General features: G+C 39.6%; 1 protein-coding gene across 13 annotated transcripts in view; it reads left to right on the forward strand.

Annotated features, from left to right (window-relative positions):
• The first annotated feature begins 5,568 nt into the window (after positions 1–5,568).
• Positions 5,569–25,409, forward strand: part of wdr27 (WD repeat domain 27) — a 109,131-nt gene continuing 89,290 nt past the window's right edge. For 9 of the 13 annotated variants that reach the window (XR_010004546.1, XR_010004550.1, XR_010004549.1 and 6 more), the window contains exons 1-14: positions 5,569–5,699; positions 6,575–6,638; positions 8,206–8,404; positions 9,484–9,625; positions 11,070–11,194; positions 12,163–12,276; positions 13,366–13,417; positions 15,424–15,494; positions 17,195–17,306; positions 18,916–19,048; positions 20,105–20,208; positions 20,756–20,823; positions 21,401–21,534; positions 21,912–21,979. Coding sequence is in view for 10 of the 13 variants with exons in the window: in XM_062975968.1 (XP_062832038.1) it covers positions 8,213–8,404; positions 9,484–9,625; positions 11,070–11,194; positions 12,163–12,276; positions 13,366–13,417; positions 15,424–15,494; positions 17,195–17,306; positions 18,916–19,048; positions 20,105–20,208; positions 20,756–20,823; positions 21,401–21,534; positions 21,912–21,979 (1,315 nt within the window). In the remaining 3 variants the exon portion in view is untranslated. Of the gene's footprint in view, positions 5,700–5,864; positions 6,019–6,574; positions 6,639–8,193; positions 8,405–9,483; positions 9,626–11,069; positions 11,195–12,162; positions 12,277–13,365; positions 13,418–15,423; positions 15,495–17,194; positions 17,307–18,915; positions 19,049–20,104; positions 20,209–20,755; positions 20,824–21,400; positions 21,535–21,911; positions 21,980–25,409 lie in introns of those variants that run through there. The other 4 variants (XM_062975958.1, XM_062975950.1, XM_062975960.1 and 1 more) reach the window with 4 other exon arrangements.

Raw genomic sequence — 25,409 nt, forward strand, 5'->3', positions numbered from 1 at the left:
ATCTCTTCAATGCTAGTGGTCTTTGCTTCTTCCAGCATGCTGACATTTGGGTCGTTGTATGTCTTTTGGGCTGTGTGACCATGTTCCAGAAGTATTCTCTCCTGACGTTTCGCCCACATCTATGGCAGGCATCCTCAGAGGTTGTGAGGTATGGAATACCTCACAACCTCTGAGGATGCCTGCCATAGATGTGGGCGAAACGTCAGGAGAGAATACTTCTGGAACATGGTCACACAGCCCAAAAGACATACAACAGCCCTGTGATCCCGGCCATGAAAGCCTTCGACAACATGCTGACATTTGTCCGCCTGTCTTCCCAAGAGATTTGCAGGATTTTTCGGAGGCAACACTGATGGCATTGTTCCAGAAGTTGAGTGTGACGTCTGTAGACCGTCCACGTTTCACACACATATAACAGGGTTGGGAGAACAATAGCTTTATAAACAAGCATCTTGGTATACAGTAAAACCCTGCTAGTCCGAGCCCCGCTCGTCCGAGCCTCCGTGCAGTCCGAGCGGCAAAGGCCCTCCACATTCACCTGTTCACTGGCTGGCTAGGCGTGCGTGTTGCTAGGTAGATAGTAAGCTACCTAGCAACACGCAGGGGGCACCTCCCAAGGGGCGAGCGCCCCGTGTGTGTTGCTAGGTAGCTTGCTATCTACCTAGCAACACGCACGACTTGCTCCTTCACCCCGGCCGGGCTCCAGTGCTGGTGGCCCCCGGCGTGATGAAGGAGCCGAGGCACGGGTGGGCGGGTGAACAGGGATGGCTTTTGCGCCCCTCCCCCTTCACCCGCTCAGTGGCTGGCCCAAATGCCCGCCGAACTGAGAGGTTTCCGCTCCGTTCGGCGGGCACTTGAACCCAGGGAACCGTGAAGCATGCCCCTTCCCTGGGTCCAAGCAGCCGCCAAAGGGAGAGGAAACCTGGTAATCCGAGTGATCCGGGCTGACCGAGCTGAGGTCTGCCCGTTTAACTCAGACTACCGAGGTTTTACTGTATCTACAAAAGTCCCAGTCCTTAAACACTCTCTGCTTCATTTGAAAAAATGCTGCACTCACAGAGCTCAGACAGTATTGTATTTGAGTGTCAATGTTGACTTTTGTGGAGAAGTAGCTGCCAAGGTAGTAGAAATGGTTAATATTTTCTAATGTTACACCATTAAGCTGGCATTGCAGAGGGATTGCCTGGTGCCTGTTGAAAGAGCACTTTGGTTTTCTCGATGTTCAATGAGAGGCCAAGCTTTTTGTATGCTTCTGCAAAGATGTTTAGAGTGGCTTGTGGGTCTTATAAATGAGCACAGACTATATTATCATCACCATATTGGAGTTCTATAAAACATGTTGTTGTGGCCTTTGTTTTGACCTTGTGACCTCAGCCTGCTGAGGTTAAATGGTATTCCATCTGTTCGATAGATGTTGTTTTATGTTGGGTGTCATCCTGGACTCCATAACAATTTCCACACCAGTGGGTAGCTTCCCATGAATAAGGTGCAGTATCATAGCGATGAAGATGGAGAATAAGATTGAGGCAATAATAAGGCAACTCAGTGTATTTTTCATTCTTCTTCAGGTAGTCCTTTCTAAAAGTAGGTGTAGCCTCCCTTTTTCTTCCTCCAGCCATCACTCTCCTGCTTTCTGGGTCTCCTGAAGTGCTGCTATGTCAATGTTAAAGCATCTCTACTCCCTTGCAATAATAGCAGTCCTGCGTTCATTGTCGGTGTTGTCCAACAATGTCGGTATGTTCCATGTTCCAAAGTTCGTTTCTCTTTTTTGGCCGCAAGATGGTGACACCTTTGAACGTGGCAGTCCAATCAGGTATGAGAGGCAGATTATATTTAGGGCACCTTTTCTAGCCCCTTCCTTGTGTGGGGTGAGCAGAGTAGATCCTAAAAAGGGCTGCTCAGTCATGAATATAGCTTCTGGACTACTCAACTGTCTTGGACCTTAACGTACAATGACTGAGTCCATATCCACCGCCCATGTGCCAGTCTGACTAGGGGCTTCCAGATTTCAGTCCTGTCCCCGTTGCCACTCACTGATCGCCATGGGACTTCTGTTGGTTTTGTTTTATTTTTCTTGGAAGATGCCTGTATTTGATATATGTGTAGATTGATGCACAGCCAATTAATACATAGTCTTCACAGAATAAGGGTCCCATCCAGTGGCATAGTTAACATGACGACGATGGCTTCTCATCTGTTGCAGCCTTCTTCCACCTTCACAGCCATTGTAACATGTACCATGTTGTCATCCGCCTGTTCCACCATTGAAGTATTCAAATTGTTCTTGGTTTGGATCCTTCCCTGCGGCCCTCCTGGGAGTACATAACTCTGACGGTTATGCCTGCAGGTTCATTGGAACACCGCAAGGTGACAATCCATCAAGTTCCCTCACCGCAAGGTGACAATCCATCAAGGGGGTGAATTGTAAATAGAAGAGAGCTGGCTGACGAAGTATACAGTATTGTATTTACAACATAATGAGGGATACATCCACTTCTTTATTCATGTGAATATAGAACTGGAAAAGAGTCATTTTGGAGCTGTAATGTGGATTATCATCACTGCTACCACCTGGAAAAATGGCATGTTGTCAAACAACTTGAGAGAGAGAAATTGGGAATATTAAGAAAACAAAGTTAAGTCCAAATATGTACCTGTTGTAGGGCCAAGGAGGATTAAATAGGCTTCTTTTCCAAGAGGAGAACTGATCAAAATTGTTTGTCAAAAGAACTAGATGACAGTTTATTAATTAATGAAAGACTGCTATTATATCATGTCTTTTCCTACAAGCATACAAACACTCTGATGGGGGAACCAAAGAGAGACAAATGTTATTAGGTTCCATTGAATCCTGCACAGTGCAGCAATGAAAAACTCAGGCTCTGGATAAATATAAATGTGAACTATTTTTCATTTAGTTGAGATTTATTTCAAGATTTATGCCTTACATTTCTTTATAAATAATTTCAATGGAGCACTCCAAATTAGTAAAACACACTAAAAAAAGTAATAACAGCAATCCAAAATGTATCATCTTAAGAGAGTGAGCAAACTCTTCTGTCTAGGGAGCACCTGTGTCTACTTCAATGATTTAGACAACACCATAGAAAAGGCTCTGGAGTTACGAGTTTGTAAGTATGAACCAACACTTCACAGGTTATAGGCTACAAAGGTGCATACTATAGTAAATTTGTTTATCTTTAAGATGCTATAGGATACATTATTGGATACTGTTCTTATTTCTAAGTAGACAAGCTAGTTTGCAGTGCACAGCATTTTACAAACCATAGAGAAGGCCAAGGCCGACATGTGCAGATACAATCGAATTGCTAGAAACTAATTATTGTACCATGAGATCTCCCACAATCTTAAAAATGTATTCTTGGAAGGCAATAATCCACATGTTGTTCCTATTTAATAGTAACAATATTAGACTTGGATTATTTTTCTTGGGCATAATGTTTATATTAGAATTGTTCTCCTTTTCTTACTGCAGTTTTTGTAGATAATCAGATTTGGAAGATTAATTTAGATGTGGAAAATGTAACAGCTGGACTGTTTCATATTAAATGTGCATAACAGTAAGTCTAGTCTTATGTTACCCATTACTATAGGTAAACTGAAATCGACTTTGATTTACATTCTAATTGCTGAACTGCTTCTGTGTTGCGCGGAGAGTAGCATCTCTTGCTTTCCAAAGGCACATAGGCTGAGAACCACTGCACTATCTTGAATCCTATTTGTTGCTTTATCCCACAGAGATAAAACCCCAAAGTTTACTTTTCCGGTGAATGATATTTGTATATTACAAATATGCTGTATGATTTCCAGTAAGTTAAACTAGAAAAACATACAGTAGCATTGTTGGGAGAAAATAAACATAGCAGTTCCATTAGTAGTGGGAAACTATTCTGGGTCTACATGGTCTTTCACAATGAGAACATAGCTTTACAGATGTAAGGTGGTCCCAACCAGGCTTGGCTTGATACACCTTCCTCTTGACACATTTCTCCCTTTCGACCTCCATTCCCGCCTCTTCAAAATCCATAGCACTGTTGGTAACAGCTGACCTCCAGTTTGGACACTCAAAGGCCAGAGCTTCCCAGTCCTTGATGTTTATGCCACATTTTTTAAGGTTAGCTTTAAGCCCATCTTTAAGATGGGCTTAAAATATGCATTGCATTGCCACTGTAACAATAAAATATAAATATAATGAATGTTTAAAATGATATTGTTGGAAACTAAAACCTAAAGTAAGAATTCCATAATTTGGTACAAATCTATCCCAAACAGAATCCTTTCAAGTAGAACTGGCAGTACATTTACCACTGCTTTTGAGAATTACTGACATACTGGTATTACCAGGTGTACTCTCTAGAGCAGAGCTGTCCAAACATTTCATGTTGACACACTATTTAGACATGCATCATTTTGTGACACAGAAATTCAGTTTTACTAATGAACCAGAGGTTTAAAAAAACAATTCCAGACAATGGACGAGTGAAGTTTATCTGTATCTTTTTATGCTCTGTCTCACCCTACCTTATTGCAGTAATGGTATAGTTTAGAAATAGAAGCTCATAAGGATGTATTTATGTAGTCGTCCATTCAGCATACATGGAAACAATAACTCCTTCCATTATGGAATCTGGCCTACTTATGAAAAATTCCTGTGTGACTTAAAACAGGATTGCAGTTTCAAAATATCTCAGGAGCCATTAGCCATGCTGGCAGGGAGGTGAATTGTAATTGGAAAAAGTAGCTTTTCTAATCTCTTTGCCAGATGTTGATATTTGCATAATCTTATCTGAGGGATGGTATAAGATGGTATTGCTGTTATCTAAGGTACATGGCTAGAATGCTTGAATTGAGTCTGAATTATGGGTGTCAATTACAAAAATAATTAATGAGAAAAGCCATAAAACGCCAGCTGTCACAGGACAAATGTTAAAGGACATTTTAAATGCCATACTAATGTTTTTATGTTAAGCCGCTTTGAGTCCCCTTCGGAGGAGGTAAAGCAGGGGTATAAATAAATATAATAATAATAATAATTATTTTTGAAAAGACATTAGTAAACTTTGGTGAATGTTGGCCTTTGTAAGCCGCATCGAGTCCTTCGGGAGATGCTAGCGGGGTACAAATAAAGTTTAATAATAATAATAATAATGTTGGGGAAAATAATTCAAGATGCACAATTAGTACAGGAGTAAAGGCTGAATGGCTTCCAAAGAACTAGGCTGCCATTCGGAGTTTGCGGAGGCTCCATCAGGTATGGGCAAACTTCGGCCCAGGTGTTTTGTACCTCATCTCCCACAACTCCTAACAGCCTCAGGCCCCTTCCTTCCCCCCCTTAGCCGCTAGAGGGAAAAGAAAGGGGCCTGAGGCTGTTAGGAGTTGACGTTCAAAATACCTGGAGGACTCAAGTCTGTGTATGCCTGGCCTACACTGAGGATATAATACAGTTTCAAACAGCAGTGTCGATGGGGCCGTTGTCAGAGTTCACCCTGACAGGGAACTAGAGATAGAGAGGTAGGAGACGCCTGTAATTGGCCTCTCAGGTTTGCCGTAGGCGTCACTGTTTCCTAGGAAACCGCGCGGCCCTTCATCCAGAGAAGAGTCCGGCCACCGTGGCCGCCTCTTCGCCCCATTGTAGTCATTGGTGAGGGGCCCATTGCGCGGCTGGCACGGTCACGACGGTAAGAAGGAGCGGGGGGCAGCTCCCGAGCTGCAAGAAGGACTGGGAGGACGGTGGGCTTGAGCACGCGCCATATAACGCTATCTATGGGCCGTGCTAACCCCGAGCACCCGCTTTGGACTTCTTCTCCCAGAAGCCCCGGCCTAGTGTGGCAGAGCTGTGGAATTCTGGGAGTTGAAGTTCAAAAGCGAAGAAACGGCAAGCCCCGCCCCTTCCTCGCCAGGCGCAGCCATCGAATAGCGCTGCTATACCAGAATGTATTGCTCCAAAGTCTTCCTGTGAAATCCAATAGCGAGTTTGTGATGATGTTAGTAGTAAAGGTAAAGGTTTCCCCTGACGTTAAGTCCAGTCGTGACCGACTCTGGGGGTTGGTGCTCATCTCCATTTCTAAGTGATGATGTTACAGTACTTAAAATGTAAAAGCAATGTGGGCAAAACAATAGCTGGAATAACATAGTTAAGGAACGTTGTTTTCAGTTCACCCGCAATTTCCCAGTTTTATCTGAATGACTTGAATAAAAGATATAACTGTATTGTCGAAGGCTTTCATGGGCGGAATCAGTGGGTGGCTGTGAGTTTTCCGGGCTGTGTGGCCATATTCCGGAAGCATTCTCTCCTGACGTTTCACCCACACCAATGGCAGGCATCCTTAGACAAGAGGTCTTTCTCCCGCACTGGACATTCCACAGATATATAAACTCCATTTGCATCGTTTCCAACAGACCTCACAACCTTTGAGGATGCCTGCCATTGATATTGGTGAAACGTCAGGAGAGAATGCTTCTGGAACATGGCTATACAGCACGGAAAACTCACAGTAATCCAAAGATATAACTAATCAGCTTTCTTCTTTTTCTTTTCATTTGAAAATTTTAGTAATGTAGCACCGAACACCAGTACATCACACCGTGATGAAGTACAGTTTGTCCTAAGGATTAATGTGAGTTATTGTCCCACTTTATTATAAATATATTAATAGTAATGCATTGACATTTTAACTTGTAATACAGCAGGCATGGGCAAGCTTGGGCCCTCCCTGTAGTTTTGGACTTCAACTCCCCCCATTCCTAACAGTCTCAGGCCCTTTCCTTCCCCCCCCCCCCCCTCAGCTGCTTAAGTGGCTGAGAGGGGAAAGGAAGGGGCCTGAGGCTGTTAGGAATAGTGGGAGTTGGAGTCCAAAACATCTGGAGGACCCAAGTTTGCCCATGCCTGTAACAGAGGCAGTCAAATATGTCACATTTTAAAATTCGGAGAAAAATGAGGTCTATTTGAGTCCCAGTAAGTATGTCGGCTAAGTACTTTCTTCCAGCTTAGGAGGTTTAAATGGAAATGTAAGTTTGACAACTTTCAAAAGAAATGAATCACAAATGTGTTGAGTGATCCTTGTGCAGAATATTCATAACCCTAATAAAAGACACAGTTCTGATCACTTATATTTTTTCAATATTCTAATTACATTTTGACAATAAAACACACAAAAAGAAAAGCCACAGTAATAAACAATAAAATAGTTTTTATTCTTATGCCCCACCAACATCTCCCTGAAGAGACTCAGGGCGCCTTACATGTGGGACAAAATGCCCATAAGACACAAATACAAAACATCAATTAAAACAAAACACAATTAAAATAACACAATAAAATAAACAATCCAGATAAAAACACAATTAAAATAAAACATATCATTATAAAACAGCAACGTTGGGGACCAATCAAAATCATGTTCAGAAAATTAGTATAGTGGGCATTACCAAGCTATAAAAAGTCCGGGCCTGGGATAGTACAAGCAGCATACCATAGGGCTGAGGTATTGGATGAAGTGCAGAGAACAAAATAGTATCAGGGAACCTAGGGACTGGGCATTTATAATTGAGACTAGGCATTCTCAAATGCTAGCTGAAACATCCAGGTTTTCAAATCCCTACAAAAGGAGAACAGCGTGTGGGCTTACCTAATCTTCCTAGGAAGGGTGTTCCAAAGTCAGGGGAAGGTCCTCTCCCTCAACCCCACCAATCGTGCTTGTGATGGTGGTAGAAGCGAGAGGAGGGCCTCCCCGGCACTTATGATACATAAGCATAGACATGCTTAGTCAACGATTACTTACTCTACCTAAAATTCTAAAACTACCAACATGTACATGAATTAGTTTTAGAAGAGGATTCCCTGCTTCTCTTTTGTCGCTTTCTCTATACATTTAACATTTTCCACTTTATATCCAACAAATTGTTTACTTCGTCTTGTTGTAACACTTCCAAGTGAACATCCCAACATTTTATGTCTTCAAAGTGGTGTACAAAGCTGTACATGAAGTCTTTCCCTCCGAAATATATAGATAAAAAATGGGTTGCATTGTTCTAAGAATGTCTCCAGTGACTTATCCTTCAACAACATTGTTAATTTGTCTGTTTCTATTCCCACATCTTCATTATCCTTCACTCTGGTTTCTCTTCATCTTGTCTTTTGCTGTTTGTTTGTTCGTTCATTCATTCATTCAATATCTATTTCAGCCATACTATGGAAAGCCCCGAAGACCTCTGCTTTCCTGAAGAAGGATGTGACAGCAGCATAGTTCTTGAAAAGCAAGTTTTTGGATCCCAAGTATCAGAATCACATGTTCAGCTTGCTTGCAGCCTCCATTACTGTGCTTTTCCTTTGAATGGAAACGAGCTTTGTATTTTGGATACGACTGATGATCCTGAGCACCAGGTTAGCATTTATATTTTTTAGTTCATGTTGAAAATAAGTGTTCAGAAGAATACTGTTCATATGCAAATTCTTGGCAATAAATGGAAATACAGTAGTAGTTATTTGGTAACAGTAAATATGAGAACAGTCTGACATTCTAATTTTTATCCTTGAATGAAAAAAAATGTAAACAACAAAAGTTTTTCTTATCTTTGACAAGAAACTTAGGGCCCTTCCAAACAGGCTCTATATCCCAGGATCTGATCCCAGGTTTTCAACTTTAAACTGAATTGTATGCGTCCGCACTGCCAGATAATCTGGGATAAACAGAAAACTTGGGATCAGATCCTGGGACATAGGGCCTGTCTGGAAGGGCCCTATGTCTCAACAGTATATTTGCCCAAACTACAGGATTTTTTTTTAAAAAAAATCACATATGTTTTCTTCTAATATATTTTAAAATTAAAACTGAGTGAAATAAGCAAAGGTCACCAGGGGTTCTCAAACCTTTTAAGCTGAGGGTTGGTTGACAGTCTCTCAGACTGCTGGGGGACCAGACTATAGTTTGAAAAAAAAAATTCCTATGCACACTGCACATAACTTATTTGTAGTGCAAAAAACCCATGATAGAACAATACAATATTTAAAATGAATAACAATTTTAACCAACATAAACTTACCAGTATTTCAAGGGGAAGTGTGAGCCTGCTTTTGGCTGATGAGATAGTCAAGTTAATTAGGATTGTTGTTGTGTGTCTTCAACATAGGTCAACCCCAGGTCTAAAGTTTAGTACCGGAGGGTTGGGGGGTGGTCATGACCTTGGAAGGCAGTATCTGGCCCATGGTCCTTAGAATGAGACAACTGTAGCCAGTGGGTGGGCTGAAATATGGTGCCAGTCCCTGGGACACTGGAACAAAAAAAATGGATATATTGGAATAGCACTTTTACAATACATCAGAAATGTTTATATCTACATCCTATTAATCCTCTAAAACCAAGGGGTAAATTTGTATACCAAAAAAAATGAATACTTTAGAAGAAATGTAACTTCTTTGTCATTTAATTTCTGTTTCAAAATATCCCAAACTTATTTTGTCAGCCATTACACTTAATTGGCCATCACCATTCGATTACTGCAGTGGCATTTGGAAGTAAGGTCAGTCCACTTCTAATTTGCTCTGCTTCGAGTGACTATGTGATAGTGTGGGATCTGGACGCATGTATGAAGAAGGTGCTAGAAGGTAGGGACATTGTGATATATTTGATATTGTTGCCTTATGATTTAAGACAAATTTGCATAGTAAATTGAATCTGCAGAAAAGTTAACATATGTTAATTTCTCAAGTTTTCCAAACTTCATTTGACTGTTTAAGATTTGTTTGTGTGTTTCATAGCACTCTTGGCTTAGTCCAATATTTTCTGATTTCTAACCATAGTTTGCCATAACATTTGAACAAATTATTATTCCAAGGATCTCTTAAAGTGCAGTTTATGAATTTGGCAGAACTTGGTTTGACAAATTAGAAAGTGTTTTATTAAGCTAGGTGCAATGTATTTGTTACAGTAAGAAGAGGAGGAAAGTGGGGATGAAGCAAAATATGTTTCATTTTGGATTCTGCAAGCCATGGTTATTTACCTATTTAATTTATTAATTTATATCCCAAGCTTCTCCTTACACAGGATCCAACATGGCTTACAAGCAATTATGTACAGGGGGCAGCTAAATGGAATGAATGCATAAACAAAACATGAAGGCATGTAGCACAACACTCTTACACCTTTTGTCCAAAATTAGAATTGCAATCTTCCTTTAAAGGGTACTCTGGAAATTTCACCCAGTTCTGAAAAACAGAACTGGATGAAATTCTTTGGATTTTGGCCATAGGCAGGTGTGAAATTTTGGATTACTAAATTCTGCTTTTGAGTTGCGTCAGGTTGGACTGCATTTTAATGAGGCTGTTTTCTGAATTGTTCAATATTGCACAGTGTCAATCATGTGATCAGTGCAAACTCTACTACTTGTTGAAATCAGTCTGTTTGAACATAGTGGGCCATACGTTCAAGTAGGCATGTTCAGGATTATATTGTAGATTGGTATATTTATTTATTTATTTCCAACATTTATATCCCGCCCTTCTCACCCGAAGGGACTCAGGGCGGCGTACAAAATTGGCAACAATTCGATGCCTACACATAATTAAAACAGCAATGAAAATCCAATTAAAACAATTAAAACAATATAAAAAATATAAAACATATTATTAAAATCCATTCATCCAAAATCCTCGTGCTGAAGCCGTAAATCAATCCGGGTCATCTTTATCATTTAATCTTCGAAAGCCTGGGCACATAGCCATGTTTTCAGGGCATAGTTTCTGTTTATCCAGTATGACTCCCATATTCATGGATACACAACTTTGTATGGATACACCAAAAGGCAGATGATAGTGTAGCATATTGAAATAATGAATGTGTGCCCCAAGAATACAATAGAGTTGTACTGGAGGACCTGGAAAATACTCTAAGATGACATAATATTCTTATGTGGGTTAATGAACTGCAGGTTACTGACTTTGTATATATACACTGTTTGATAGGATATAAGATAGTCACTGGCTTTCACAGAGCAATATAAATACATTGTTATAATCTTAATAATTGTACACTTTGTTTCAATTACTACAGGATTAATGCCACAAGGTGTTGTTATAGGGACACTCCTGGGCATGGTGCTTTATGTCCGATTTAGTCCAGATGATCAGACTGTGGCAGTTTGTGCTGGCAATAGGATTTACATGTTAAATGCAAAGGTGAGTGAGGATACAATGCCAGCATGCTTTTTAATTAAAAAAATATGGAGTAATATCTTTGTATATCTAATCAATTAATAAATAATTAGAAGTAGGCTAAAATGAAATGTTTAGCTTTTTGTACGAGCTAGTTGTATTTTTAACAAGCCATTTAAGATGAACACATAGTTTTAATTTTTCAGTTTTATATATGTAATAATCACAGTATGCATTTGAATTAAATAAATTCAAAATGCAATGAATAATTGACTATATTTAAATTGTATCCGTTTTCAGTCACTGCCACTCTTGGTATTGCTTTAACATATCTCTTGTAGAGACATAACAATTTAGAAGAAAAGTAATGCTGAAGAAAGAATAAAAGACACGAAAGAACAAAAAATGGAATCATAATTAAAGAAATAGAAGGAACAATGGAGCCCACAAATTCCAATATTTTAAAGTCACAATGGTTTTGTTTGATTTTTGATTTACATATTTAATTGATTTTAATAGAATTTGCCTGTGGATGGTTACATAGCCACAACAGCCAGCATGATATAATGGTTTGATCATTGGACTATGGGTGCATCTAATCAGTAGAATTAATGCAGTTTGACATCATTTTAACTGCCAAGGCTCAATACTATGGGTTCGTGGGTGTTGTAGTCTTCTCTAATAAAGAGTGTTGGTGCTTCAACAGATTACAGTTCTCAAGATTTCAGCATTGAACCATGGCATTTGATGTTGTGTCAAACTGCATTGATTCTACAGTGTAGATGCAGAATGTGACTCTGGAGACCAGAGTTCAAATCCGCACTCACCCATGAAACATTATTAGTGGATGGTGCTGGAGAGACAGAATGTATCACTTTCCAAATATAATGTACCAGAATTTGTCATGCAAATGAAGTGGAATTATATGAAATACTAAAGAGAACAAAAATATATATTCAAAATGTGTGTATTTCTTCTTGAAATGATTGCAGGATGAGGCTATACTTGCAGAACTAGAGGGCCATTTGGCTCCAGTGACAGCTGCTGAGTTTTGTACTTGGGAGAAAAATATACTGATATCAGTGTCTGAAGACAGAAGTTTTAAGGCAAGGAAATTTTTCTTTCTGTCCTCACTCTCCCTCATGATTCCCTCTCCCTCTTTTAAAATATTTTCCATTTGCTTCAGGGTACAATGCTAAAATAAAACAAAGAAGCACTTGGATATTATAAAAAGGAATTACTTGTATAACAGAACTGTGATATTTTCTACTATGGAGGCATCCACATTGTAGACTTAATGTTTCTTGACATGACTGCAACTACCTTTGGAATAATGGAAACTGTGGTTTGGCAAAACATTGTAACTTTTTGGCAAGAAAGACTAAAGACTTTGTAGAACTACAACTCCCAGGATTCAATAGCACTGAGCCATAGTAGTAATAGTCATGTCAAACTGCATTAATTTTACTGTGCAGATGAAGACTGAATGAACTACCATATATAGCATGCATATCTGTTTCTCTGATAAAGTGGTAAAGATGAACAGCAACATACTGATCATTCGATTTCTCTGTTGTATGGTCTATGACAGGTATGGGAAAATTTCGGCCCTCTACCTGTTTTGGATTTCAACTCCCAGAAATCCCAGCCAGCTTACCAATTGTGAGATTATTGTGGGAGTTGAAGTCCAAGACAACTGGAGGGCTGAAGTTTGCCAATGCCTCATCTGTGGAGTCAAACACCTGTGAAATCAATAGAAAACTCTCTTTGTGTCCTCATTTTACCCTTTCTTATTTTTAGTGCAAGTATTTTCAATATTTAATATTTCAATATTAAAGTTCTATTACATATTCTGATTTTTTACTTGTTGATGGCAGAACATTTGTTCTCAGGGATGTGTTTTCTGTTGCCATTCACATACAAAACTTCCAATACAACCACTGTATGCATTTTTGAAAGAAAGGTATATTGAATTCTGTGTGATACATTTGCAAGAATTTGCCTGTGTTTTAAAACCCAAGGGAAAGTAATTTGTTGCAGTAAGCAACGGGCACAAAGAATCCCATTAATTTTGGAATAACAGTGGAACATTCTTTGAGAGCTTGACTTTGAGGTATACAGCATGTTTCATATAGTATTCCCCTCGTTTTCATTATTATGTAAATTGACATTTATTTGTTACCATGTTTTTAAAGGTATGGGATTATTGTACTGGACTGCTAATATATCAATCAGCAGTAATAACAGGTATGTTTAAAAACTAAAAGAGTCCGTGTCTGTTTTTAAAAACAATATTTGTAGTAAAAGATTAGTACAATCATTCCAAGTATTATTTGGAGATATTGGGGAGAATAAGTTCAGTTCAATACCATTACTCCTAATATTTATTTGATTTCCACTGGCAACAGTACATTTATAAATACTGGTAGTTGCCTACTGCCCTGTTAATTTTTATGGAAAGAGGTAATTACAAAAGTATATTCATATGGATTGGCTACCTCTATGTGGATGTGGCCCCATCTACACTGTCAGTTTCTGAATGCAGATTATCTACTTTAAACTGTAATATGTCTGGCTGACCTCTGGAATAGGGAAACGCCCAAGGCGGTGGACACAATGGCTCCTAAAAGTCTCTTCTCACAGAGCTGAGCCAAACCAGCCCTTGGTTTTCCTAGGAGTTGGCAGAGATGAAGCGGGTGAGACGGAGACTAGAGCAACATTGGAGGAGAACTCGAAGTGAATCTGACCGAGCATGGGCTAGAGCATATTTGAAAGCCTACTACATTGCAATGGGGGCAGCAGAGAAATCATTCATTGTTGTCACCATTTTATCTGCAAAGAGCTGCCCAGCTGAGCTATTTTGAGTGATCAGAGGGCTATTACATACTGGTCCTCGAGAAATCCTTGACCATTCAGCAGCCCACTGTGACGAATTTAGAGGAAAAATTGCAGATAAAGTTGCTCAGATCAGTTCTGACTTGCATGCTGTTATTGATACAGTTCCAGTGGATGTAACTTTAGCTCCTGTTTGTCCCGTATTGATTGATGTCTTTCAATTTGTGTAACCTGAGGGTGTATGGAGAGAGAAATATAACAACAACAACCACAACAACAACAGCAACAACATATATGAGTCTACATTGCTATATAATCCACTTTAAAGCAGATAATCTACATTCAGAAACTGGAGTATATGGCAGTGTAGATGGGGCCTGTGTTGCTAGTAATTTTGAGAAGAGCCAATGTGGTATTGTGGTTTTAGGGCTGGACTCTGGAGACAAGGGTTTGGATCCCCATTCAGCTATAGAAACCCACTGAGTATGCAGCAGTACTCCTGTAATGATAAAGTATTAATGCATTGGGGTGAATGCAAATTATGGTGGGCAATTTTACTGTTGCCCTGATTGGTAGTGTAGAGTTCTTATTTTTGCTCTCCACTTACTTATTTGCTTTTCTTCCTCATAGTTTGTTGTTGCTGTTGTTGTTGCCGTTGCTGTTGTTGTTGTTGTTGTTGTTGTTGTTGTCTCCCTCTTTTTATTCATGTTAGTTTCTTTATTCATTTCCAAAAATAGTTGTGTAGAAGCTATTCTAATAGTTTGGCTATATTTTATGTATAAGTATACTTCAAGCACACCCTCTATTTAAGCAGTTTAAGGAAGGAATTTGAAACAGAACTGATGTATACTTGCTTAAACTTTTTTTTTTGCTTGTACCTTTTTACTGACCACTGCCATGGCTTCCTCGTGGAGTTAAAATACGTTATTTCCTTTGACATATGTATTTCTTTTGAAATCATCAGTAAACAATTACATTATTTATAACCTGATATACAGGGGATTATGTGAGATTGCATGCTTGGGGATGAAGAAGCAGGCACTCAGTCCAGTGGCAGGTACTACTAGCATTTGAGGAACCAGCTGGGGGCTTATGACACTCCTTTCTTGGGTTTCATTGAATATCTTAGCTTATGGAGGATGAGAAGAATTGATCCTGGACATCCTACCATACTAATATTTTAAGCAGTCCATTACTTCTCATACAAAAAGGTATCAGATGCCCTTTAGTGCAAGCTGAGAAAATGTATAACTGCTTCCTCAGCTGGGAGTTGTGCAAGCATATTGCATAATTGGTTGTATAGCACTCACTTTTACAGAAATAAGTATGTTATTATAACTGACACATGCAACTTACTACAGGTAACTTAAATGGCGTTGTGGATGTCAGTAATAATGCAGTGTGGGTTTTTTATACAGCATTTCCTCTTTTAAGTCTCTTCATTGATGACGAAAATAAACAGATCATCACTGGATGTGCAGATGGACAGGTATGAAGTATACGCAGCATCTGTTTCCATTTTGTTATTAAAATTAACATCTCTCTCTCTCTGTACACACACACACACACACACACACACACACAATTCAAATATTATTGGTTTGAGTAACAATGTACAAGCAGTTCCCAAGTAACAAAAAATATAGGTTCTGTAGGCTTGTTCTTAAGTTGAATTTGTTTGTAAGCCGGAACAGGTACATGTTTGTAAGTATAACTGCAGAGAGAAATATATAGAGAGAAGTATTAATATCCATGTAGAATCATAGAATCGAAGAGTTGGAAGAGACCTCATGGGCCATCCAGTCCAACCCCCTGCCAAGAAGCAGGAAAATCTTATTCAAAGCACCCCTGACAGATGGCCATCCAGCCTCTGCTTGAAAGCCTCCAAAGAAGGAGCCTCCACCACAGTCCGGGGCAGAGAGTTCCACTGTTGAACAGCTCTCACAGTGATGAAGTTCTTCCTGATGTTCAGGTGGAATCTCCTTTCCTGTAGTTTGAAGCCATTGTTCCGCGTCCTAGTCTGCAGGGCAGCAGAAAACAAGCTTGCTCCCTCCTCCCTATAACTTCCCCTCACATATTTGTATATGGCTATCATGTCTCCTCTCAGCCTTCTCTTCTGCAGGCTAAACATACTCAGCTCTTTAAGCCACTTCTCATAGGGTTTGTTCTCCAGACCCTTGATCAGTTTAGTCGCCCTCCTCTGGACGCTTTCCAGCTTGTCAACATCTCCCTTCAAGTGTGGTGCCCAGAATTGGACACAGTATTCCAGGTGTGGCCTGACCAAGGCAGAATAGCATGACTTCCCTGGATCTAGATGCTATACCCCTATTTATGCAGGCCAGAATCCCATTGGCTTTTTTCGCTGCCGCATCACATTGTAGGCTCATGTTTAACTTGTTGTCCACGAGGACTCCAAGATCTTTTTCACACGTACTGCTGTCGAGCCAGGTGTCCTCCATTCTGTATCTTTGCATTGCATTTTTTCTGCCAAAGTGAAGTATCTTGCATTTGTCCCTGTTGAACTTCATTTTGTTAGTTTCGACCCATCTCTCTAATCTGTTAAGATCGTTTTGAATTCTGCTCCTGTCTTTTGGAGTGTTAGCTATCCCTCCCAGTTTGGTGTCATCTGCAAACTTGATGATCATGCCTTCTAACCCTTCATCTAAGTTGTTAATAAAGATGTTGAACAGAACCAGGCCCAGGACGGAATTCTGCGGCACTCCACTCGTGACTTCTTTTCAAGATGAAGATGACGCATTGATGAGCACCCTTTGGTGTGGTGTTTGTTTTGCTGTCTGTGCCCCTGTTCAGAAGACTTAAGCTTTCTGTCCCCGTGATAATTGGATTTTGAAAAAAATTGGCTTGTTGTCGAAATAAGGATTGGTGATAAAGCTTCTGGGGAGACACCTTTCCCCCATGATAATTCTTCCAGGAGTGACTTTCCCTTCCTAGGGGTAGATTTCTCTCACTTTCTGTTGTTTCAGTCCTGTTCTTAACTATGACTCATTTGCAAGTAGGATGTTTGTAACTCGGGGACTGCCTGTAATTATTTACCGAAGTACCATTTCATGCTCATGCTTAATGAAAGTGTATTTGAAATATTATAGTATTAATTATATTTTGTATCTGCCAACAACCTTACCAGAAATATGGAAAAATAAGTGACAATGGCTATATTTTCCCTTTCAGCTGTGGATCTTCAGCTTGAGTAGAGGGCACCAATATCGCTGTGTGGTACATATTAATGTACAGAAAGAGAGGGAGAAGTTTTACAACAAAATTGGAAAATCTGAACATTTGGGTAAAACACTTCCAGAATTTTTTAAAAAATATTCCGTATTTTCTGTTGATATGACTAAAATGTAGTTTTAAAATATAGACTTTTAACATGGATTGATTTGTTTGTTTTCCATACACATTTATAGCAGTTGCACAAAAAATGAGGACTTCTTCAAGAGTAAAGAAAATTCTCAGGCAAATGAATACAGAGGGAAACAATTAGTGGAGCACATTGCAGTACAGTCTTACAGCAATTTATTACGGTCTATGACCAGAATATATGAAAATGGGCACAGGTGCCCGAAAAGGGGAATCACAGTTCCCATAAAAGTCAAATAAAAGTTAAGAACATGTTATAATAAAAACAAATTAAAAGCAGACTATTAGCAGGGTCAGCTAATAGTAAATATCAATCCACTAAGAGGCTCTGGAGGGGGATAGAGGGAGCATTTGCAGTATTTCAGTTATAACAGATTGCTCTGGCTACAGGCCCTGCGGGGTCAGTCATTGTCCGTCTGATGGAAATTGCTGCCGCACAGAACCTTGCGACACTATAGGTTATTGTAGAACAGGAGTCTGAGAGCAGCAGAGAGGTGTAGTATCTTTCAGTGTGGCCTGGATGTTTTAAAAGCCAAGGAGTGATGAAATTGATTGTAATATCTCTATAAAACACACACCGGAGGAGCACGTGCTCGATTGTTTCGATATGGCCAGACACACAAGGGCATAGTCTCTCCTGAGCAGGGGTCTTCCGGTACCTCCCCTCCAGTACTGCCGATGGGAGGACGTGGCATCTTGCAAGAGTGAAGGCTTTACGATGATTAGGCACTTCCAGGTTTGTTAAATAAGCCATGGGAGCGATGGTATATCTGTTGTCTGCACTAATGTTAAAGACAGGAGAGCAAGCTAAATCAGATTGTCACTCTGTGTCCAGGATCCGTTGTCTGATGTGGACCTTAGCTTGGTCCCATCCCATGCTTAGTAGATGTTTTTGAGAGAAGCCTAGAGTTGTGATTTTTTTTGCTACTACCTTGTTCCATGTAGATTGAAACACATCTCTCAGAGTTAGCGGGGCTAGGCTACATGATGAGTGAGACAGATGTAGCCAGTAATTGAGAATGGCTATCCATGCTCTCGCCTCCACTCTCACGAGGCCTGTCTCTAAACACAGGATGGCGTTTGAGACCATCTGGGGACTTGCATCGTTGATCTTAAAATTTTTGATTGTACCTGCTCCAGAGGGGCAAAGTTTGGGTAGGGGCTGAGCTGGGCTCCATACATCATTTGTGCTATTGGTTTTGCCTCAAACAGCTTAAGAGCTGCTGGAATATGGTGGCCTCCTCCCGTCTTGAGAAACTTTAGGATAGCGTGTGAGCCCTTTTGCACCGTCTCCGCTACATAATCAGCATGTACTTTCCTATTTCCAGTGCAGTGAAATAATACCCCCCAGATATTTAAATCTTGAGACCTGTTCGATGTTGTGTCCATCTAGTCTCCATGTATGGTTCTTGGGTCGTTTCGCAAACTCCATAATTTTGGTTTTTTGTAAGTTAAGGTGAAGAAAAACAATTAGTGTAATATATGAAGGCATTGTGCCATTTATAATACCGCCACTGTTTTTTTTTCCACAGATCAGATTCAGAATTCATCAAAGGCATATACTTCAAATGATTTAAGATATGAAGAAACAGTTGAATCCAGTTTTCCTGTTCTCCAAATTGAACACTGTGACAAATCTGCAAATTTAGAGGATGAAGTACCCAGGTAGACACAAGATTTCATTGCTTGCTTGATATATTTAGTTATACACAAGAAAATTATATAGATGTCTGAAATATTGTGCAGAGGCAGATTTTTTAAAATACCGTAATCAGATTACATTATTATGTGTAGGTCATCCAGCTATTTGAATAATATCAGTGTTAAACCACATAATTTTTTAAAAATCTAATTGCAAATCAAATGAAGTTTACCTCGGTGTCAGCAATTGCTGGCTGTGCCAGTAGGGTTGGGCAAATGGAGGCATTTTCCTGGAGCATCAGATGCTGAGGGTGAAGGTGGTTGGAAAGGGAAGAGCTTTATGTTTCACTTGATGTGTATTTCTGTTCTTGAATGTAGTAATTTTTTCCTACTCATCTGTGTTAAATCTGACCATCATTATGGTTGACCTGTTAACACCTAGAGTTGTGGATGCAGCAAGACACTATCTTGTTCTTTGCCTAATGCAACAATGGTTGGTGATTCTGTTGTCAGTTCAGGTAATGGCAACAGCATCCCTGCAGGAGTAAAATAGTTACACATGCCGTGGGGATGGAAGGAGGGAGAGGAAGTCAGCACTACCAGAAGAGAATGCCAGCCCATTGATTCCCTGGTTGCTCAGGAACTGACAGGGTTGCTTTCGTCTTAACAGCAACAGCTTTCTTTGACTTCTAGTGATGTCTCATCACTGTGCACCCTGCAAAAACTGCCACTATGGTGATTAATAAACCATTGCAAATCATCAACGGGATTTGAATCACTGTATTTGGGCTGTCCCTAATCTAGTCTCCTGATAGAACATGTATTGCCTTTCCATTTCATTTTCTCTCATCATTGCTGAAGAAATATTTTTCTTTTTAAGTTGAAGTTAAAGATATGGTTTAGACACTTGTTGGAGTAGACTGTCAAATCCAAACATAAAGAAAAATTTCTAGTATGTATAAAATCTCCAGTTCACATTTCAGATCTATCATACTTTAAAATACCTCTTTATATCAATAAAGAAAGGTGTTGATGGGGGTTTAAAAATCAATGATCTCCCTTTTCTTTGTTTTATTTCAGTTTTTCTTATGCAAATGCCCGATGCTTATGGATAGGAAGTTCTACTGGTTTGTTCATAATTAACATGGCAAACTTTGAATTGGAAGCTATTCTACATTTTAGAGGTATAATTATAACCTTTTTGCAATTTGGTTTGTAACTGTAGCGTAGTATAGTGTGCATGTGTGTATCTATACACATCCATATGAGCATATATCCGTACTGTAATTTGAAGTATGTCTGTCTATTGGGTAATTGGTAATCTGATGAGTTAACCAATGAAACCAAAGAGATAGTAAGGTATAGGACCTAAGCCAGCTTGGTATAGTAGTTTGAGCATTAAACTACAACTCTGGAGACCAGAGTTCTAATCCCTGCTCAGTCATGGAAACCCATTGGATAATGTTAAGCAAATTGCCCTTTCTCAGGCAAAGAAGAAGGCAAAGGCACCCCCTAATTTGTGTGTAATTATTTCATTGGAAGGTTACAGATTCTTTCTTTGAACTTGGTAGTAGGTCTACTCATATCAGTGGAATTAGATGTACATATATTACATATGAAAAAAGAAGTGAATTTATAATTTAATCTTATACAGTTGTTTCCTATTTGTAGAAACCATTTTTAGAAAGTTGAAAAATTGTTTCCTCATGTTGGGTTTCTGTGTGCTTAAAGATTTCAGTGCTCTCAGCATTCAGTCAGCTGGATCATGTGCTATAATGAAGAAGGCAGTCAGTGGTAAGGTGAGTGTCTTAACATATTAGGTTTGTTTATTTTTTAAAATGTGGAGTGAGCTGTTATCCGAGGGAGGAATCTTTCTCAGTGTTGCTGTCTAAGATCCTTTATTTCAATATATATATATGATGGAATTCAAGACATCAGACACACCAGATACATTCAGTATTATTTTTGTCTTTATTTTTTAATTTTGGTTTGGATTAATAGAGGGACAGGAGCTGGTAAAGTCTGCTTAGCAACTCTGGATATTGAATTGAGGTGACTGACAGTCATACAAAGTCATACAAATTCAATATAAGCCATACACATGCATGACAATGAAACTATAAGGAAGCATTTTGTGCGGGTCCTGAATTTTTCCTAATTTCCCTTTTCTGTGGTACCTTTCATTCCATGTGGCATGTTTCAAAGAACTTCCTAACTTACAGGTTTTACAGGAGCTTAGGGGGCTGCAGCAGAAAACAAGCAATGAGAAAGCCCTGTTCAATAACCAGTGTTCAAGTTGACTAATATTTTGTTTACTGTTTGTATTGCTTTGATTTGATTTGAATGAAGAAATACTTCACAGGTATGTCTTTGTAGGTATGTTGCGTGCTAACTTCAATGTTTGAGAACAGAATTGCCTTACTGGAGGTGAATGTTGCTGCTCTGTTGAGATCCCAACAAAATGAACTCCATTTAAGTGGAAAGGAAAAAAGGCTTTCAGTCATTGCCAGGTAAGGGATCATTTCAGTTGAGCAAAAGTTTGTTTCATTATATATTTTTCCCAGTTTGATACAAATTTTCAGGAAAAAAATCCTTGCTCTACCATAAGGCAGTGTGAGTTAGCCATTTCAATCAGTTGATGATAGGGATAGCAGGAGGGATAGCTTCCCAGCCATTTTTCTAGAGCTCCCTGATCGTTGGAGGACACCATTGGTAGATAGTGTTGGTGTATCACATATCCTGTCATACATTCTTAAAATGAGTTTGTTGCCCTTAAGTGTTTTGGACGCCACTGGTCCTGCAAAGTGAAATGCAAATATCAGTTGTCATTTCATTTTCCTTTTGTACATGGGGTTAGGGTAACATCTTGTCTCTTGTCTTTATTCAGGTGTTCCCTCTTACCAACCTCTCCATTATGCCTGAAGAAGGAAAAAAACATCTTGGGAAATAGAAAAGGTAAACTTTAAATAACTTTGTAACTGTCTATATTATCTATTCAAACTATTCATGGCTTGAAAAAATTTAATCCCAAAAGCAAACCTTGATTTTGCCATTTATATGAAGGATGCCATTTTGCTATGCCTTTGTATATAATGGTAATTCTGTATCCACAAAGGGAGGGGGGGGGGTGTTCTGGAACCAAACATCAGCAGAGGGCCCACTGTATTATGACTATTGGATTTTGGTCATAATATCATCTGCTGTTTCTGCTCTATTAAGTATTTTTAGCTTCAAGGTAATTTTATTTATGCCTCTTTATTTCTTCACTGGTCATGAGATATTTATTATTATTATTTACATATGACTTTTTATATTTTTTGTTCATTTGGCAAGAGAATGAGTAGCACTGTTGAAAGACATGGATTGAAAGGAATTGTGTTTTGTTCAAGCCAAAAGCCAGGGGAAAAAACAAAATTGTACATCTGGAAAGAAGCACCCTTGTACTATCCTTATTCTGATTTCTTTTGCCCAGGCGGACTTCTTTGCAGCTCCTGAGCTCTACTTGGCATTAACTTTAAGTCTTTTTAAAGGTTTATCTTCTTTCCTAGTGCAGTTTTCCTGAATGAGGCTAAGGGATGTAGACTTCATCAGATGAAACACTTGACATATAACAATAATGTCCTTTATCCTATTTTTAGGTCACATTAGAGCTTCGGACTCCATTAGACTGACTCAATTCCCCCTTTACTTTAGGGTAATAAGGCTAAATTGCTTCTGGATGATATTAACAGACATGGTCAATGTCAGGCTCACTTCAAAGGATCAGTCTGAACGCAGATCAAAGATAGCTGCTCTCAAATTCAATCTTTATTGAAGAATACATGACTTTGGAAAAGTCGAGAATGACCTAATGTTTACATACATCTAATTTTATCACTTCTGATGCAACGTAATATCACACGCAAATATCATCATCAAGCCCCACCTTCTGGATCACATTTCTACCATGATTTCTATTCCCACACACTACAGCAATTATAATTGTTTATACTTTCAACTCTGAGTTCCCAGGCTCATTTTATCTTCTCCCGCCAGGTGCTTGCAGGGTTGTTTTATGTTATGAAGTCAGATTCAGGGCTTGGAAATTCAGCCCTGGGATCTGGCTCCATGACATGGCGCCCTCGTTCTCTTCGTCCTCCTCTTCGGTTCTTCTTTCATCATAGTTCTGAAACAAATCAAACAATAACTCTATGTGTCCATTTTGTCCAAAGTCCCCATATACTTTTTCAGTAAGCTGCGATGGAATACTGGGTGTATTTTCCCTAAACTTTTTGGCAATGCCAACTGGAAAGTCACTTCATTGATAACACCCTGTATTCTGAATGGTCCAATATATTTGGGGCCCAGTTTTCTTGAAGGTAGCCCCAATTTGATGTTTTGGGTACTTAACCACACTAGATCTCCTTTATTTAATTTATCGCCTTCCACCCTCTTTCTGTCTGCAAACGCTTTATACTTTTTGTGTGCTTCCTTTAAGGATGCAGTCACTTGACTCCAACATTCTAGCATTTGCGTTTTCCACTTCCCTGCCTCTGTTTCCTCATTTTCTGTCCACCTTGGCAACTGGGGTAAAGGCTGTATTTCATACCCGTAAACTACTTCAAAGGGGTTTTTATTTGTTGCTGAATGTATAGTTGAATTAAAGGCTAGTTCCGCAAAAGCCAACCACCTAGACCAGTCATTTTGTCTCAAGTTAGAGTACATTCGAAGGAACTGCCCAAGCGTTTGCTGAGTACGTTCTACCGCCCCGTTTGTCATGGGGTGAAAAGCAGAACTTAGACTCCTTTCTGCTCCTAGCATTTCCAAGAATTTTTCCCAAAATTTTGCTGTGAACTGTACTCCTCTGTCACTGACTACTCTACTGGGACATCCATGTAGTTTGTAAATATGATTTATGTACAATTCAGCTAGTTTCTCAGCCGATGGTAGTCTCGTCAGCGCTATAAAGTGAGCCTGTTTAGAAAACAGGTCTAATACTGTCCAAATATAACGATGTCCTTTGCTCACCGGCAGTTCTCCCACAAAGTCCATAGCTACACATTCCCAAGGTCTGGTAGGTTCCGCTACTGTTTGTAACAATCCCATAGGCTTCCCTCCTCCCGATTTATTTCTGGCACAATCATCACATTGAACAACATGATTCTTTATGTCCTTCCTCATTCCTGGCCACCAACAATGTTTTACTATTGCCTTTGTTGTTTTTGTAATTCCTGTATGACCAGCGCTCTGGTTGTTGTGAAAACGATGCAGAATCTTAATCCTTAATATTGCTGGGATATACAGTTTCTTGTTTACAAACCAAAATCCCCCCTTCTGTTCCCCCTTTTCTGCGTTGGACGCGATCCATTGATCTCCTTCATAAGACTGTTTAAGTTCATTTCCCCAGTTTCCTTCCCCGCCGAGTTCAACAAAAGCCATGTCCTCCTTTTGGGTTTGTGCTCTTGTCCTGACAGCTAAGCCCCATTGTTTGTCAGAGAATATTGTCCCCTCTTTTGCTGTGGTTATGCCTTCGTGTTGAGGCATGCGTGAAAGAGCATCTGCCAAGACGTTCTGCTTCCCTTGAAAAAACTTTAATTGGAAATCGAACCTGCTGAAGTATTGCGCCCATCTAATTTGTTTGGGGGACAATTTTCTAGGAGACTTTAAATACTGTAGGTTCTTATGGTCAGACCAAATTTCAAATGGGATTCCGCTTCCTTCGAGGAAGTGTCGCCAGCATTCTAAGGCTTTTAATATGGCTAATGCCTCTTTTTCCCATATTGGCCAACTTTTTTCAGTTTCGCTGAACTTCCGTGACAAATATCCACAGGGTTTTAAGTTCCCATTTTGATCTTTTTGCAATAGTACTGCCCCATACGCACAGTCTGAGGCATCGCAATGGATTATGAAAGGGCTCCTGATATCGGGGTGTTTTAGGATGGGTCCTTCAGTGAAGCATTCTTTTAAGGTTTCGAATGCCTTTTGGCATTCTGGCGTCCAACTCAGTTTGGCGCCAGGAGCTTTCACTTTTGCTGTCTCCCCTTTCCCTTTTGTTTTTAAAAGTTCTGTAAGGGGTGCGGTTATTTGCGCGAAACCTTTTATGAAGGGTCTGTAAAAATTTGCAAACCCCAGAAATGATTGTAATTGCCTCCTTGTTTGAGGCACTCCCCATTCTTTCACATCTGCTACTTTAGCTGGATCCATAGCTAACCCTTCTGGAGATATCCGATACCCCAGAAAGTCAATTTGAGTTTTATTGAATTCACATTTGGACAGTTTTGCGTACAGCTTTGCTTCTCTTAGTCTCTGCAAAACTTCCCGGACCAATTTTACGTGCTTTTCCTTATCTTCAGTTACAATCAAGATATCATCAAGAAATATGAATACCCCTCTGTACAATAACGGG

Source organism: Anolis carolinensis, chromosome 1 (assembly GCF_035594765.1).
Source record: "Anolis carolinensis isolate JA03-04 chromosome 1, rAnoCar3.1.pri, whole genome shotgun sequence".
Classification (NCBI taxonomy): domain Eukaryota; kingdom Metazoa; phylum Chordata; class Lepidosauria; order Squamata; family Dactyloidae; genus Anolis; species Anolis carolinensis.